The following is a 16092-nucleotide window of genomic DNA, read 5'->3' as shown; positions in this document are numbered from 1 at the left end:
TTCATTCAGGAAGTATCCTGAGTTTCAATATGACACAACCGCTCTCTGAAATTTTGTTTTTAAAAATGTCTTTTCACTAAAGTCTTATAGTAATCTAACACAGTCAAACATTAAAAATGAAGTGCAAAAAGCATGATTTGAAAAGTGTAAAAGTTTCAGTTGCATCTTAGTAGTCTTTAGTTCTCCATAATTAAATAATTCAGTGTAGTTTTTCTTTTCCATACAAGTTTATCTTTAGATCATTTCTCCTGGTTTTTAAATCATATTCCTGTCCAGTTCTTGTTCATATTCTCAATAAATATTATTACAGCATAATATGATGATTGGTTTAAGCTTTAATTTATATCCCATTTAAGATAAATGAAAATGAGAAATAAATAAAGATTATGTATTTTCTTCATGATGGAGTTAGAGTAGATTTACCTTAGTACTACATGGACATAAGCATGATGGTCAACATTCATGTATTTTGCCGTTAACAGGTGTATCAAGGTTATGTGGATGACTGTAGAAACACAGACAATGCCTGGGTGGAAACGACTGCTATCAACATACATTTCAATAAAAGTGACTCGGCACTGGATGATTTCATTGGAATGACGGTAAGGGCTTATGCAAAAATGGCTGGTGGGGGGGGGAAGTCATTGCAATAAACACACACGATATTAAAATGATTTTGTAGGACTTCTCGTGAATTTTGTTGAGTGGAAGGTCATGAAATCTGAGACTCAGTTATTTGCATCTTATTCCTGATTTCAGATGCTGTCCATGTAAGTACAATAATTCTATAAGTAAATATCTTAGTAAGCTCTTCTAGTTTTAGGATAAACGTATGGTAACAGAAGTCTCTAGAAGACTAAATGGTTGAAGTGATGTTATGGAAGCTGCACACTTTATGTTATGGTTTTATTATATGATTAGTATCAGTATTCTGTGATTATGTGTAGAGGTAAAAGGTTTTGGTACTCTTGAATATACAGTTCTATACCATTAGGATCTGTGTCTAACTGATCACAGAAGGAGGAAGTATACTTATAATTCTGTTTTTTTAACATAAGTGAACATTGCATGTTATCCACATAGAAAATGTACACTTGTATTTGTAAGGATGAAAATAAACATGGATGTAATGGAAGTGATCTGTAATGATCACTGCCAAATTACTAGCAGACATTTCTCACTATAGAGGTTTTATGTGGTGTAATTCAACCTACTCTAAAAAGTAGCATATTCTGTTAATGTTCTGTTACCACAGACTTTTAAACAAGACCAAATTTTCAATTATTTGAAAATATTTCATTATTTGTCTCATTTGATCAAAGTTCACATTTAAGAAAATGAGACCATTGTTTTCATTAGGTGTATTGTAAACATGAATAAAATTAACTGGGTACTTTCCCTTTAGAGTTTCAGAGACAGCTCTTCAGGTCTGCTTGTCGAGTGGGAGGATGTATCTGACAGAATTGCTCTGTGTGCATACCAGAAGGACATTCTACGGATGGTCGCTGAGCTTCACAATATCCAGCTCTGATAAAGAACATGCAGAGGGAATTTTAGACCAAAGACAATGGGAGCACATTACCATCTCTAAAGCAAGGCCTTTATTCTTGGAATAAGAGCCTGAAGAGTGAAAAATCCCAACATTCTCCAATGATCTCTGTTGATGAAACTAATTAATCTGCTACCAGGATGGAGGTTTTTGGCTTTAACGGTGCTAGATTATATCAGTCTAGTACCCTAAAGTCATAAAACTCCATTAGAGTTAACCAGAGCATCTTGTACTGATTTTAAAACATACAGTATGTATATAGGCTGAAAAACGCATATATATACCGTAGCCTCTAAATTTTTTCATACCCTTGAGAAACATTTTCTATATTTTTTCTATATTATATGTTGCCCTGCATAAGCAGCCAGGAGCTTGCTCTCAGAAGCTGGTCGGCACAGAAATCAGAAACCTCCAAGGAGGTACTGGTTGCTGCTGTTCAGTGTTGGTGGCCAGTGAGTCTCACTCTTCCCCTTGGACAAGAATTTCCAAACCAATACTTCAATATGGTGACCAGGAACTGTGTTGTAGAATTATCTGTCCTTCAGATGTGATGTTAAACCAAACTCCTGGCTATGTGGTTATTTAAAATGCCATGACTCTGTTTGTAAGATTAGCAGTTTCAATGAGCCTATTCATTCAGATTTGGTTGGTTTGATCTGCAGCAAAGTAAGTGCAAGCATTCAAGAGTAAGATCTGCACTGGCTGTTTTCGATCACACCTCTCTCTACAAATAGGGAATTAATATTGTTTAGGTCTAATCTGCAAGTTCTGGGGCCAGACTAGTTTTAGGGTTATTATAAAATATTATGATTATAAATGGTTAAAAAAGGAACAGTGGGTTTGTTTTCCTTATGGTTAATGGTTAAAATTGAAAAAAGGTTAGATTTCTCTGAAGGTAGGGTTTGAAGAAGGAAGGAGCACAGCTCAGCTCTACTGTCACTTAAGCTTAGTATTACGGAGGACTCGTGAGAAAATAACAGGTTACAGACCAAGTCAGGGCAGGTGATTTATACCAGGGTTGGTTCAGCCTCAGTCCTGGTTTCATAATTTTCCTCATAGATTTTTTATTAAAGGGTGCAAAGACCCTACCAACAGGAGGTTTATATGCAGAGGTCTTCCAACTCCATATTATCCGTTTAGAGGGACCTGCCAGATCGTGTTAACTGTGGTGTCCTGTTTAATTCCTTTGTAGGCTTGCACTGTCTGACCCCATAACACCAGAAACATATCCTAGACCTGTGACAAGTAGTTTTCATCTGGAAATGTCTGCTAATGGCTGCCCAGAGGTGATGACTCTGCCATACGTGAAAACCACACACTGTTGCACACTGCACACTGTTGAACACTAAACATTTACAAGATGTTCTTGGTGCTATGACATGTAGAAACAAAGTTAAAAGGCTTTACCAAAAACAAAATAAATCACACTTGGGCCATGTCTAGACATATCCAACAGTACTCTGCCTAAGCATATGCTGACTCCTAGCCACATTCACTTGGGCTACTCAAGACTGGTCCAACCAATTTTACTGATCCGCTAATTAAAACCATGTGTACCTTCAAATATATCATTTATATTATTATTCAGTTTTGTACAACAGAAGAACTACCAACCTATTGTAAGTTTGATTGGGGAGCTTTGTAAGTGTGCATTGGCTGCAAAGGGACAAGTAAAGTTAATTTGCACACTCCATCCCAAGTAGAAAGAAAAAAACTGGTTAAGAAGGCTCAACAGCCAAATTGTTGTGTTTCTTCTTTCTCGTTTTTAGTGTAGAATTGACCTTTACTTGAGCTGTTTACAAATACAGGGTCGTTGTAGCTGTCCACCTATCAGCCACTAGTGGCAACCCCATTTGTCACTGCATACCTCGACAGGGCAATCCATAACAAGGGTACAGCATAAACAAGTTTCACTGTTGTGTATTTAGAGAGTATTTTGTGTAATTATTTTTTACAGTTATTTATGTGCTCAGAACTTCTTTCACACACTTATCACATTTTAATTAATAAAATGTTTATATACATCTTCATTTTCTTTGCCAAATCAACATTTTTTGCTATTCATTGGGAGTATGAATTCATTTGGAGGCTACTGTAGAATTAAGGCTAATACACAGATGGTCAGTCCCTGGTTGTGCCTTTGTGAATTTGTGCATTTGTTAAAAATGGCAACACAAAGTACTTTATCAGAAAACAGAAATATAAGAGGGTTCTCTCTTGTGACAAGCTAAAGTTTGTTTTACTGCAGTTAGCAAGAATTTTTCCCACTTACTTGGTTTTACTTTAGGTGCTTTAAAAGTCCGTTATTACTTTTGTTTTTACTACAGGTGATATAGTGAACTTCAATAAAAAAGTTTCTTCTAGGGTCAGTGCGAAGTAAATTGCAATTGGTACTATTTAAAAAATAAGTATAGTCATCTGGCGTACTACTACAGGAACAATATTCAGGGGATATACTACATAATCGTTTTGATGTATTGAGAGAAGCAATAAAATACCCTTTTTTCAGATTTAAGTCTCTACACAGAACCCGCACGCACACTTATGCGTAACAACAAACATGTACGAGTTCAAAGTATTGAGAAGTCGCAAAAGTAGTAGTGATTTGAAAACATTAAATTATTTTTCATGGGATTTATACAACTCACATCGAATCTTTGTATGTCATAAGCTATTGTATTATAGCGGGCTTGTGTTTTCCATAGACATAACGCGAATAATGATAATAATAATGGTAGGTTTCGGGGTTATTCAGTTCGGCTATTCTTATTGGTCCTGGCTGCTGACCTGTATCGCTAACGTAGTATCGGTACCACACCCTCCCTCTGTTTTCTTCCGGTTAGCGTTCCGTTGTTTATTAATGTTTATATCCTACTTATTACTCAACAGACCTGCACTGGACTTTCTTTTGATTTGAATAATGTTTTTCTAGTTAATAAAAGTCAAGAAAAGCTTATTGTTAATTTTCAATAATACGGGGTAAATTTCTTTACGACAACTGTATATCCATAACAATATTCGTATGAATTAATGTTTTTTATTGTTATATTTAATTTATGTAACCGAAGTAATGAAAATGTACGCTTTTAACTGAATTAAGTCTATCAATAATATTTACAATAAAATATACTTCTATGCTATTGCACATGAATGTTCAGTGTACATTTATACTGTGTTACCTTGAGGAGTTGGATAGTAGTACTATTTAGTGGATATCATACATGTACATTGCACTCCACATAGAAAATTCTGATAGGTGATGTTTTGGATTGATGAGATTAGTTGCAACATTTATGTTACTAAATTAAGGTAATAGACTAGGAGTGCACAATACATTTTTTAACGTCCAAAGACACTTGTTACTACTGTTCCAATATCCATATATTAATCCAACATTCTGTCGAATGTTTTCTGAAGGTGGTTTCATTTGAAGAATATCCCTTTCAAGCATGAATGTCAATTTTACTGGACGTCAGCTGCCAGGTTTCAGTGAGCAATGTGAAACTGGCAACATTCAGTGTCAGGTGCGCTGAGGTTACAGGTGTTCGATATGCCAACGAGGAAGTGACGTTTCCGCTCACGAGATCCAGATCAAACACAGAAGGAGCGAGAAAGGATCTGATCTTTCTCTAGAAATTGAGAAGGTACAAACTTTTGAATTAAACAACATTTCTTTTACTTGCTTTATGAGCAAAACAGAGATTCCATTGTTTATCTTTATGGATTGTAAGCATGCGTATTAGGCATGCGTGACTGGTTTGTTTATGCGTTACAGCCCATAGTGATACTGTACGTAACTATCGCAGGCACGATGTTATTTTAATTTGCAGTGGATATTTTGTAAAGACAACTCGGAGAAGTGCAGTCAAATTTAGCGTTTTATTATTGGTTGTATGTGTGTCCGTACTTGTGTAATGTGTCGGGAAACATTATATATCGATAGATCAAGAGTTCGATATATACATTTTGTCTCTGAGGGTGAAACAGCATCGATTAGATCTGCTTTATGCGTACAGTATGCGGGTGACTGGGTAATGTTGGGCACACTCAGCCTTAACAGTGTGTTCTTCCGTTCGTAATTACAGTATATTATTCCGTCTCTTTTCTGCTGTTGATGCTTTTTAGTAAAATAAGGAACCAAAACCACCAATAAATACGTTTGCTAATCCGAGCCGACGTGTGGATATGTTGTCTTTGTATACATTTTGTAATGGGATAGCAGATTTTGTTTTATTTGTAATGTATTTCGTGCCGTTGAATGTAGAGTGGCATTTGCTTGCTGAGAGAAACGTACATGCTTAGTACAGGTTCTGTAGTTTGCTTTGCAGTTAATAATTAACACATGTTTAATAACTGGCTGCTTACCAGAATTTAACAGAAGATTAGAGACTAAAATGCAACACAAACATAACGTGAGACGGACAAGGACAGGGTTGACTAACACTGATAATGTGCAAATCATTATAGTCTAGAGCACCCAAGTACTTTTACTTTAGTTGTAACATAACAGGACATTGTTTATAACACATGTACAGGTATACCTGTTTTACGTTTTGCATGTCCATGAAGCTCCATTTCTAAACTATTGCTTCAATATAATATCAACCATCCCCATGTATTTTGAGAAGCATCTCTGGCTGTTCATTGATGAACAGTATTTCATCAACATATCATGGCAGTGAAGTCTCAAAGAAGTGCAGGATTTTATATTCAGCACTGTGTGTTTTCTGCAGATTTTAAAATGAATGTCTTGCTGCAGCAGTAGGAGGTGGTGTAACGTCAGTCCTCATGGAATTTCTCTGCATGGAAAGGCTCAGCCTTTTGTATGGAATCAGGTGCCTAGAGGCATTAACATTCTCCTTTTGTTGGAAATAAGCTGTTCTAAATGCTGTTCCATATCTCATAGTATTTGATTGTGAGGTAATGCTTTGACACATTTTGATTCAATGAGGATAGTCAAATAATTTTATGAGTGGTCAGTCTAAAAGAATGATGTTTTTTGTGTCATGTACTTATTTTGTCAGCCCGGTGTAAGGTTTTTTGAGGACTTAATAGTGTCATAGTAAGCAACATAGACTTAGTCTGTTGGCCTGTAATATGCAATCTGTAACTTTTACATTTCCATATGGAGGGCATTGAGTTTCCACTGTCTTGCAGAAGAAATGCATGAACAATTTTTGGCTACCTCCAAAAAGCCTTCTGATCCCAGTATTCTCTAGTTTTCATTTCAGCTGAGCTCTTATTTTCTTAAATGACACTTTATATTATCTATTAATTTGAAAACATTTGTATTTTTCTCTGCTCTCTAAAGTACAATAAACTTCACAAAACTTTGTTACCTGCTAAATGGCCCCATATATCCTAAACAAGAAAGCAGTTACATTTCCATTTCCATTAGGGCCACGTCCTGTCCTGATGGCTTTCAACATTACGCTATTGTATTTAAACTAAAATTTATTTAAGGTTCCCACCTGTGATTATACAGAGCTTATACAGAGCTTACTGTGCTATACAAAGGAAACACATGTCAATCAAAAGATATCTAAATATCTATTATTTCCTTGCATTTAATGTTTTTTTTTATTCCAAATGATCCAAAGCAGCTTTACTGGAGAAGCTTTACCCCCTTTATTTTTTTTAGGCAACTCAAGCAGCCCCACTCCTCAGCAGAGTAGAGTTGAATTTTGCCAGGACACCTGGGTTAAGACCCTTACAGATGTGGCATGGCAGAGCGTCTGCATTTTCATGTGGAATTGTATTTGATAACTGCACTACACATATGATTTGATGAAATGCAAAGGAACAAGTAAAGGTTTATTCCATTCTGAAAAGAGAAAAAAAGAAAAACAAGGTTTCGACTGTGGAGCCTTCATCGGCTGACACCCGAAGATGGCTCCATAGCCGAAACGTGCTTTTTTTCAGCATGGAATAAACCTTTACTTGTTCCTTTGCAGCCTACTTGTTTTGAGATTTAGTGTGGAAGGTGAAGAAGTATGGAAGAGCAAAACTCAAGGCAGACGAGCAGGCAAAAATTATGAGTATGAAACAGTGAACGTGTATTATAGACATATTCATGTCCCAGCACCATTTAGAAGAGTGATTGCTTATGTGTCTGCACAAGTGTTAAGAAATGCATGTAGGGAATCAGACCCACAAGCCAAATAAGATGTGTCAATGCAAAAGAACAGCCATGGTGGTCTGAAACAATTGAAACCGAGGTGTAGCATAGTAGGAGCTGTGGAGTGAGATACTGCTACTAATTCATTGTGTGTGATAAACATAATTGGAGTGTTGTGGGACATCAAGATCATCACAGTATGTTGGCATTGTGTACAATAATGTACTAATGTATTTTTATAGTGAGTGTCTGTCTACAAAAACAATAGTTCACCCTGTGACAAAGATAATATAGATGTAAAATAGTAGTTAGAAAATGCTAAAGAATATATTTGAAGGTCTGACCTCAGTCACACAGAACAGACTAAGAAGAACTGGAACAGGAAAAGAAAATGACCAGAAATACTACCTTCTTTAACAGTACTGGACCTACTGTGTAGGATGCACTACACAGTTTTCCTCCTGCTACCCATTAAGAGTGATGGAGAGTCCCTTCTTGCTTTGCAGTAGTTATTAAGGGCATGTGTTACAGTAGGTCTACACCCTGTTAAATACATTGTGAACAGCTGGCTTTTGTTTGCTAACTCAATATTTTGTTAATAAAGTATAAACTAAAGTTCATCAGAGCTTTGTTAAGTCACCTTAACCTGCTGGGAAAAGTCTCTGGTCCATGTATGACCTATTCTTTCAGGGGAAGAGTAAAACATTAACTTACTAGTACTCTCTATCCCTTCTTATAAAAATGTGTTTGCCTGTCATTATTCATTGTCAGGAAGGTCTGACTGTTAGTTCCTTTCTTCTTCAATTGTTTTATTTTTCTAAAAAAAAACTTCAGGGGTACTTCAGAGAGTGAAAATTAGTTGGTGAGACTACTCTCTCCTGAAAAATATCAGTGCTGTGTTCTAAGGTTCAGAGTTTCTAAGGTTCTTTACTACCAGGTTATTCAATGGTGGTTCAAAACATTTAGACGTTTATTAGATTGCTTTCACAGTAATCAATGATGTAATAGTAATCATACTCACTTGCATTTATAACGCATTTTACATCCTAAAGGATCCAGAATTGGATCCATTTCATCCACCAGTGAAGTACAGCATCCATTATAGGGCAACAGCCCCACTACACAGAATATTAGGGGACGAAGTGAGAAATGAATTAGCTGAATTAAGTTGGAAATTTAGTTAAACTGAATTTTTCAAGCACATAGTGGAATGTAGCTATGACATCAGGGTTAACATTCCTACTGTTTTGAACACTGCAATGTAACCTTAAGTAACTAAGTAAACAGAACTTGGTTTTCATGTCTAATTTAAAGGACAGTTGTAGTCATTTCAATTACAGAGGTCATTTCAATACAAATACGTTTTAATTTTTCATTTCAAATACTTTATTTGTGATGGGTGCAGATCTGCTCTACAGTATACGTGCTGTGATTAGATCATGGTTGTTTGTAGGCTACAAGCCTCACAGCACCACTCTAGATAGCAGCAAACTCTACTGTGTCAAAAGCCTGGATCTTCTGTACTGACAGAAGTATACACTGGCTAGTTGCTCTCCAGAGTAATTACAAGCTCTACTATACTTAATGATGTCACTTGATTTGAAGTCAGTAAATGCAGTACACGTATTTTAAAATATTCCCAGAGGGACCTAGATCAAATTCTGCCCCTGGTCTGCCTCAGCAGCATCCACTTATCTGGTTTAGGATTAGCCTAGTGCAGTGGTTCTCAAACTCAAACGCGTACCACGAATGGTATGCGGAGCGCTACCAGCTGGTACGCCATATGACCCTGGAACTTTGTTGTGTGCACTGAAAAATCGGGAGGGGTTTTCATATTTTCTGTTTTAATCTGTTTCGAATATGCAGCCCACGTACTACGATACAGCGCGTGCTAATACTTGAGTGGACACAAGAGCTACAATGTAATTCTATTCCATTCTATAGGAATGCGCGCTAAGAACTAAGTAACCAATTGTATTTAAAAAAGGTATCTTCAGCAAATAGGGAGGTATGTGTGTGATTTTGGAAGACCGCCAATCTTATAATCACAGGAAAGCATAGAAATGCGTGCTACGAATGAAAGTGGCCAATTGTATTTAAAAAAAGTTAACACCAGCAAATAGGGAGGTAGAGAATATGCGTGATTTTGGAACAATGCCAATGTTCTAAGCACAGGAAAGCATAGAAATGCGTACTACGAACGCTGGCAATCTTGTGAGCACAGGAAAGCGTGATAGATAACAGAAAAATATTTAAGAACTGTTCTAGGTTAATTTGAGAAAAAAAACACTGAGCGTCTCTCTGTTTCACTCCCATGCGCATGAAATAATTTCTTTTAACTTCTGAGAAAGACTCCTGAAATGGAAACGGGGAAAATTGCAAGCTTGCAGATTACTAAAGCAGGTAAGCGCCACACTATTTTTGAAGAACTTTATTTACCATTGGCAAAAGAGCTGACACATACTATGTGTGGAGAAAAAGCTGCTAAGCAGCTCATCCTGCTGCCCCCTCCGAAAGACACAGCCACTCATAGAATTATTGATATGGCGGATAATATCAAAAGTACACTGATAGAGCGCGTTGAGATGTGCAGATGCTTTTCACTGCAATTAGATGAGTCTGTACATGTCGTCGATTTGGCCAATTTGCTTGTTTACGTTAGATACGAGTTTGAGGGCATGTCCCATGCGGACTTTCTGTTATGTAAGCCACTACCAACAGGAACTACAGGAGAGCATATATTTCAGCTTCTGAATGAATTTATCGAACAGAATGACATTGGCTGAATAAAATGCGCTGGAGTTTGTACAGATGGTGCTAGAGCGATGACAAGCCGCCACAGTGGTGAAGTTGCACGAATTAGAGAGGTTGCTCCAGAAATGAATGGACGCATTGCAACATCCACCACGAGACCTTTGCCGTCAAGAAAATGCCTGACGATTTAAAATCTGTTAGACTCTGTTGTGAATTGTATCAAGCCTCGAAAAATGAATTCACATCTGCTTTGCTCGACTAAACAGGCACACCCTTCTCACTGAATTGGTGCTTTTTTATTGTTTATTTTTAATGGTTGTTGTTCCTATTGTCATTCTGTAAATCACTTTGAGAAGCCACATTTAAAGGCGCTATATCAAATAAAGTTTTTATTTTTATTATATGTGTGTGAGAGTGTATGTGCACGTGTGCTCATGTTGGTCATTGAGATTTCCTGGGGTTCCTATGAGAAGATGACTTGTAGGTGGTACTTGGATGCTTTGATTTGATCTGGGGTGGTACTTGGTCCAAAAAGTTTGAGAACCACTGGCCTAATGTATTTGACTAGCATTGTCAACGTTGATTGCTAATTTCATGAAGCCCCCTCTGTCCTATAAACCTATGCAGATTAATGGCTTTATTTGGTTAAAAAATTAATCATTTTTTGTGATTGATACAATATGGAGATGCACACAAGCCTGTCATACCTAACATGGGTAGCTGGGGAAGGTCTTTATTCTTTGTTTTTGTTCATTTAATTTCATTTTAGGCAGTTCATTAAAGTAACAAGTAAAGTTTTATTCCATGCTGAAAAGAGGAGAAAAGAAACAATGTTTCAGCTGTGGAGCCTTCTTTGGGTATGATTTAAGTAAATGGTTAGTTAAAGTGAACATATGAGTGGCTAACAATTCGAGGGCAAATCAGCTTATTTGTCCTGTTTAGTTGCTTATAGATTCTGGAATTGTCTGGCCTCCTCTACACATATCTCAGGCAGTTGATTCTAGCCCTGTAACTAAATTTGGTCGCCTAAATTTCAGATCCAAAAGTATTGTATCTTAATTTACTCTTTTTCCCCTTGATTACCTTTTTGTTTCTTTTCATGATAGTATTTCTTTGGTTGACTTTAAAGAGCCTTGGGATTGTTCATGTATAAAACCTCTTTTCCACTCATTTCAGATGTGGAAGTAATTTGTTAATTCTACATTGAGTTTTGTTTAAGGCCGCAGTATCCTCTTAGTAATGCTAATTTTATTTAAATTGTAAAATAAGCAAGTTTATTTTTCTTCATGAAGTATTTTGCAAAGAATGTGAATAATGTACAGTATATGAATGTTTTCATTATATGATTTAAAATTTTAACCAATTAGATGGACTGAATTATCAAATGTTCAAACTAAATGTGTGCTAGATAATAATAATAAGTGCTTACACTCATATAGTGCTTTTCTGGACACTCCACTCAAAGAGCTTTACAGGTAATGGGGACTCCCCTCCACCACCACCAATGTGCAGCATCCACCTGGATGATGCGACGGCAGCCATAGTGCGCCAGAACGCTCACCACACATCAGCTATCAGTGGGGAGGAGAGCAGAGTAACAAAGCCAATTCATAGAGGGGGATTATTAGGAGGCCATGATTGGTAAGGGCCAATGGGAAATTTGGCCAGGACACCGGGGTTAGACCCCTACTCTTTTCGAGAAACACCCTGGGATTTTTAATGACCATCCGAAGGATGGCTCCTTTTTACAGTATAGTGCCCCTGTCACTTTACTGGGGCATTAGGACCCACATGGACCACAAGGTGAGCACCCCCTGCTTGCCCCACTAACACCTCTTCCAGCAGGAACCTTAGTTTTTCCCAGGAGGTCTCCCATCCAGGTACTGACCGGGCTCACACCTGCTTAGCTTCAGTGGGTTGCCAGTTGTGAGTTGCAGGGTGAAACACCCTGGGATTTTTAATGACCAGAGAGAGTCAGGACCTCGGTTTTATGTCTCATCTGAAGGACGGATCATTTACTTTTGCTTGCTAGTTCATTTGTACATTGAGCAATGGCTCTTTGCAACGGTAGTGTAATGATGGCATACACTATCCCATTACTTAGATTTTCAAAGGTCAAAATGTATCCTTTGTTCTAAGCATAAAAGGGCATGGTATGGAGCGTCTAGTGTGTGTTTATTGTTGACTATAATTTGAACTTTCTAAGGAGGCGGTTTGTATTGGCCCAAAGGATAGTAGGATTGGGTGTGGTGGTATTTACATAGCACATGCCAAAGACACTAGCCAGGCACCTTCCAAAAGGGACAGTACTAGTAGGTGTTGACTTTGTCCTCTCAGTGAAATGCAGACATGCAGCTGTCTTAGTTTAGGAATTATAGTGGAAACAAAAAGGTGATTGGCCTGTTCATGTGGAGCCTGTCTAGCTCTGGATCGTTCATGATCAATTAGCTGCTGCCAACCAAACAAGCATTTGATTTTTCTATGCCATCATTACACTACTGTTGCAAAGAGCCATTGCTCAATGTACAAATGAACTAGCAAGCAAAAGTAAATGATCTGCTCATTTGAATGAGTGACCAAAATAAACAGATTAAAATATATCCAAAAAATTTGCTCCCTTCAGAAAGATTTTAACAGTGCCAGAAAAGTTTCTCTTTATGAAGGGGATTTATAAATTCAAAACTAGTATAGTAGGAAGCCTGTGTGGCATTGGTAGAGTCTGTTTGCACACATAGAGTTTTTTGGCACTGTCCATGATGTGTGAATGAAGCAGTGGAATAAGAATGCTTTGAAGTTGCCTACATAGAAGACCTTGTTTTTTGTCATCTGCAGCTAGCACATTCAGAACCCCACTTGTTACATCACCTTTAACCCATTTGTAGGGGTGTTCCCCTCATTTCCTGGTCAAATTTCCCCCCCCCCCGATACCTGATGTGTGATGAGCATACTGATGCACTTTGGTTGCTGTTGCATCATCTATGTGGGGGCAACACATTGCTGGTGGTGGAGAGGAGTCCCCATTACCTGTAAAGTGCTTTGAGTTGAGTGTTTATATAAAATCACATTTAAGTGTAAATATAAGTTGTTAATAATTTCCCTTACCTTTGCAGTTCACATTCTTTTCCTTTGTTTTATTTTCATACACACTTTGAAAAAGGTTTTCTCCTTCTGTATGATGTTATACTTGTTTAAGGAAAAATATGTAAATTGGCCAGTATGTATTTAGTTAACAAACTTCACAAAGATCCAAACTTTGAGTCAAAAGAAAAAAATTGCCTCGTGTTTCAGAGTTGTTTTCATGTTGGATCTTTCCATACAGGGACAACTGTTTTCATTTGTGAAGTAATGATCAAGTATCTTTTTATATAATAGAAACTAAAGACTTGATAAAAAATGAGAAAACTGTTATATGCAAAAATTGAAAAAGACTGAGCATCTGAATAACAGGTATGACTTTAAGGCATAAACAGACAAAACTGCCAGGCTCTGTCTCAGAAATCCTGGCTGAGAAAAGCAATTCCTAACAAACACCTTTGGCTAATTATTGTTTTTATCTATGTGCATTTATAGTGTCTGTAATGCGGCAATGCATTATTATAATAACCAAAATAACGTGTTATGCGGTGGAGCAAAAAGTATGATAAATGTTTGCTGTAATTCTGTAAATTACTTAGTGAAAGAGACTGCTTTGTTCTGTTCTGGCTGGACCCATCTGCAGCCCTTAGGTATCTCTAGCCATGCAGGTTTACTCATGTGATAAGAGAGCTACAGAATTTACTTCCTGGAGTGTCGAAACAAGGTTTTGCTGCTACCCTGGGGCACTGCTGAGACTGCTCTTTGTGTACCTTTGGAATGTGGTTGAGACAGTAGTGCTTATAGAACTATGCATTAAGATACACATATTCGAACTGTCAGTGTAAGAAAAGAAGAATGTAGTCTGAATTGTCCTGAACAATAAAGTTTATATACTGAATCAACAAAATGAAATGGCTATTTGCTACATCATTCATTTATCAGGCACTTAAGAAGACTGCTTTTCTCCATGGATTGATTTTCAATGATGATCTGAACTGGTCTTTCAGTCTTGAGCCCCTCAAGCATTTGCTTTTAGCCAAGAATGCTTGTATTTCAGATTGATTTAGGTTTCTCACTGCTGCTAGTTCACAAAATGTGCTGAAGGCAAAGCATGTATTTTAAAGAGTAGTATCTTGTGGAAATGGCAAAGTTAATTTTAATGAAAGAAAATGACAAAGGACAAAACAGCCAGAGCAGGATTTAGTTTCTTGTTGTTTTGTAAAATTCCCACACTGTATTGAAGTTCTTTAAATCTTTTCAGCCAAAAGCAAAGATTACAAAAAATAGGAGGTGACAGGCCAATTCTCCTTATAGTAGAGTTTGTAGTATAAGTATAGAGATGATAGTTTTCTTAAATAACTAAAGTGAACTGGTTTCACATAATAGCCCAGTGGTTTGTGCTGTATGACTGTATGGTATTGCAGAGAATTACCTCCATTCTTAACCCTTAACCTGTTGGCTTGCTGAGTCTAAAGTGATAGTTATGACTCTTTGGTTCTCTGTATACAGCGAACCTTTCAGTTCTGGTGTTAGCCATTTGTTCCTTTCACTCTTTGTATACAACTGTCTATTTCAGTTGTTCCAAAGACATTAACTGCTTTCTGCAATGCCAAATAAATCTTATCTAACATTTGTAGTATTCTTCTTTTATGTGGCTATTTAGATTTTATATACATCTTATTATATATTAATTCATATTAATCATTGTTCACAAACATTTGCAAGGCTTTACATGGATTGTGAATATTGTCCCCTTCTTCTTTATAGTAGGTACAGTCAGGTCTAAGTGATTTGTATTAGTAATCCTAATCTCTGCAATTCATCTACTTAACCCATGCGAATAGCAATCTAGATGTGTCCTCCTTTGTAAACATGCAACTTAGTATTACAAAATTAAACAGATGTCATTAATATGTTAGTGTTAAGCTGCTCATAGTTTGCTGTAAAGAGGCCCTTATATCATTTTAATATATAACTTTATGGCTTTATGGTGCCCTTGCATTTAGTCATTTAGTATCTTGGTGTGGTAATTTAGAATGTCTTGGATAAGTCTTACATTAAAGCAAGCTAACTAGTGCATTTGTGAAAATGCAGTTTCCATTGTATAATATATTACAGCATGCGCACAGTGGCATAAGAGATAACGAATTATTTTGTTTGAAAAGCTAGTGTGGCAAGATTTACAGCCTTCAGGAAAGTTATCTTTGATTGTAGAAGCAGTTTGTCTCTCTCTGACGCTCAGAACGTTGCAGGAGGCACTTTTTCACAGAGAAGATACTGACCAACTAGTCCTTTTCCTACCGCCAGTGTTTCTCAGAAAATGTTGTGCCTCCGCGTGTAAAATCGCACTCACAGCTGGCTAGTGACATGATCCAGGTTTAATCTGGCTAGGTCTGGGCTTTGGAGCTCAAACTGCACGTGAGATGAACACCTTTAATGGTGAAGCCACTCAGGACTCCTTGACTTTGTAATCTGAACTAATCACATCACCCTGCAACTCACAACTGGCAACCCACTGGAGCTCAGCAGGTGTGAGCCCGGTCAGTACCTGGATGGGAGACGTCCTGGGAAAAACTAAGGTTCCTGCTGGAAGAGG

The 16092-nt window shown here is 37.2% G+C and overlaps 2 protein-coding genes across 8 annotated transcripts in view; both read left to right on the top strand.

Annotated features, from left to right (window-relative positions):
- trpm2 (transient receptor potential cation channel, subfamily M, member 2) overlaps positions 1-3579 on the top strand; it is an 87044-nt gene extending 83465 nt beyond the window's left edge. For all 3 annotated transcript variants that reach the window (XM_069196782.1, XM_069196781.1, XM_069196783.1), the window contains 2 exons: positions 483-602; positions 1406-3579. In XM_069196782.1, coding sequence (XP_069052883.1) covers positions 483-602; positions 1406-1531 — 246 coding nt within the window. In that variant the 3' untranslated portion in view covers positions 1532-3579. The remainder of the gene's footprint in view (positions 1-482; positions 603-1405) is intronic.
- A 1251-nt stretch (positions 3580-4830) lies between these two features.
- map3k13 (mitogen-activated protein kinase kinase kinase 13) overlaps positions 4831-16092 on the top strand; it is an 89729-nt gene continuing 78467 nt past the window's right edge. For all 5 annotated transcript variants that reach the window (XM_006636658.3, XM_015359167.2, XM_015359165.2 and 2 more), the window contains exon 1: positions 4831-5193. The gene's annotated coding sequence lies outside the window, so the exon portion shown is untranslated. The remainder of the gene's footprint in view (positions 5194-16092) is intronic.

This window comes from Lepisosteus oculatus, chromosome 12, assembly GCF_040954835.1.
Source record: "Lepisosteus oculatus isolate fLepOcu1 chromosome 12, fLepOcu1.hap2, whole genome shotgun sequence".
In the NCBI taxonomy this organism is placed as follows: domain Eukaryota; kingdom Metazoa; phylum Chordata; class Actinopteri; order Semionotiformes; family Lepisosteidae; genus Lepisosteus; species Lepisosteus oculatus.
Note: the sequence above shows the minus strand (reverse complement) of the source record. Positions and strands in the feature narration are given on the sequence as shown.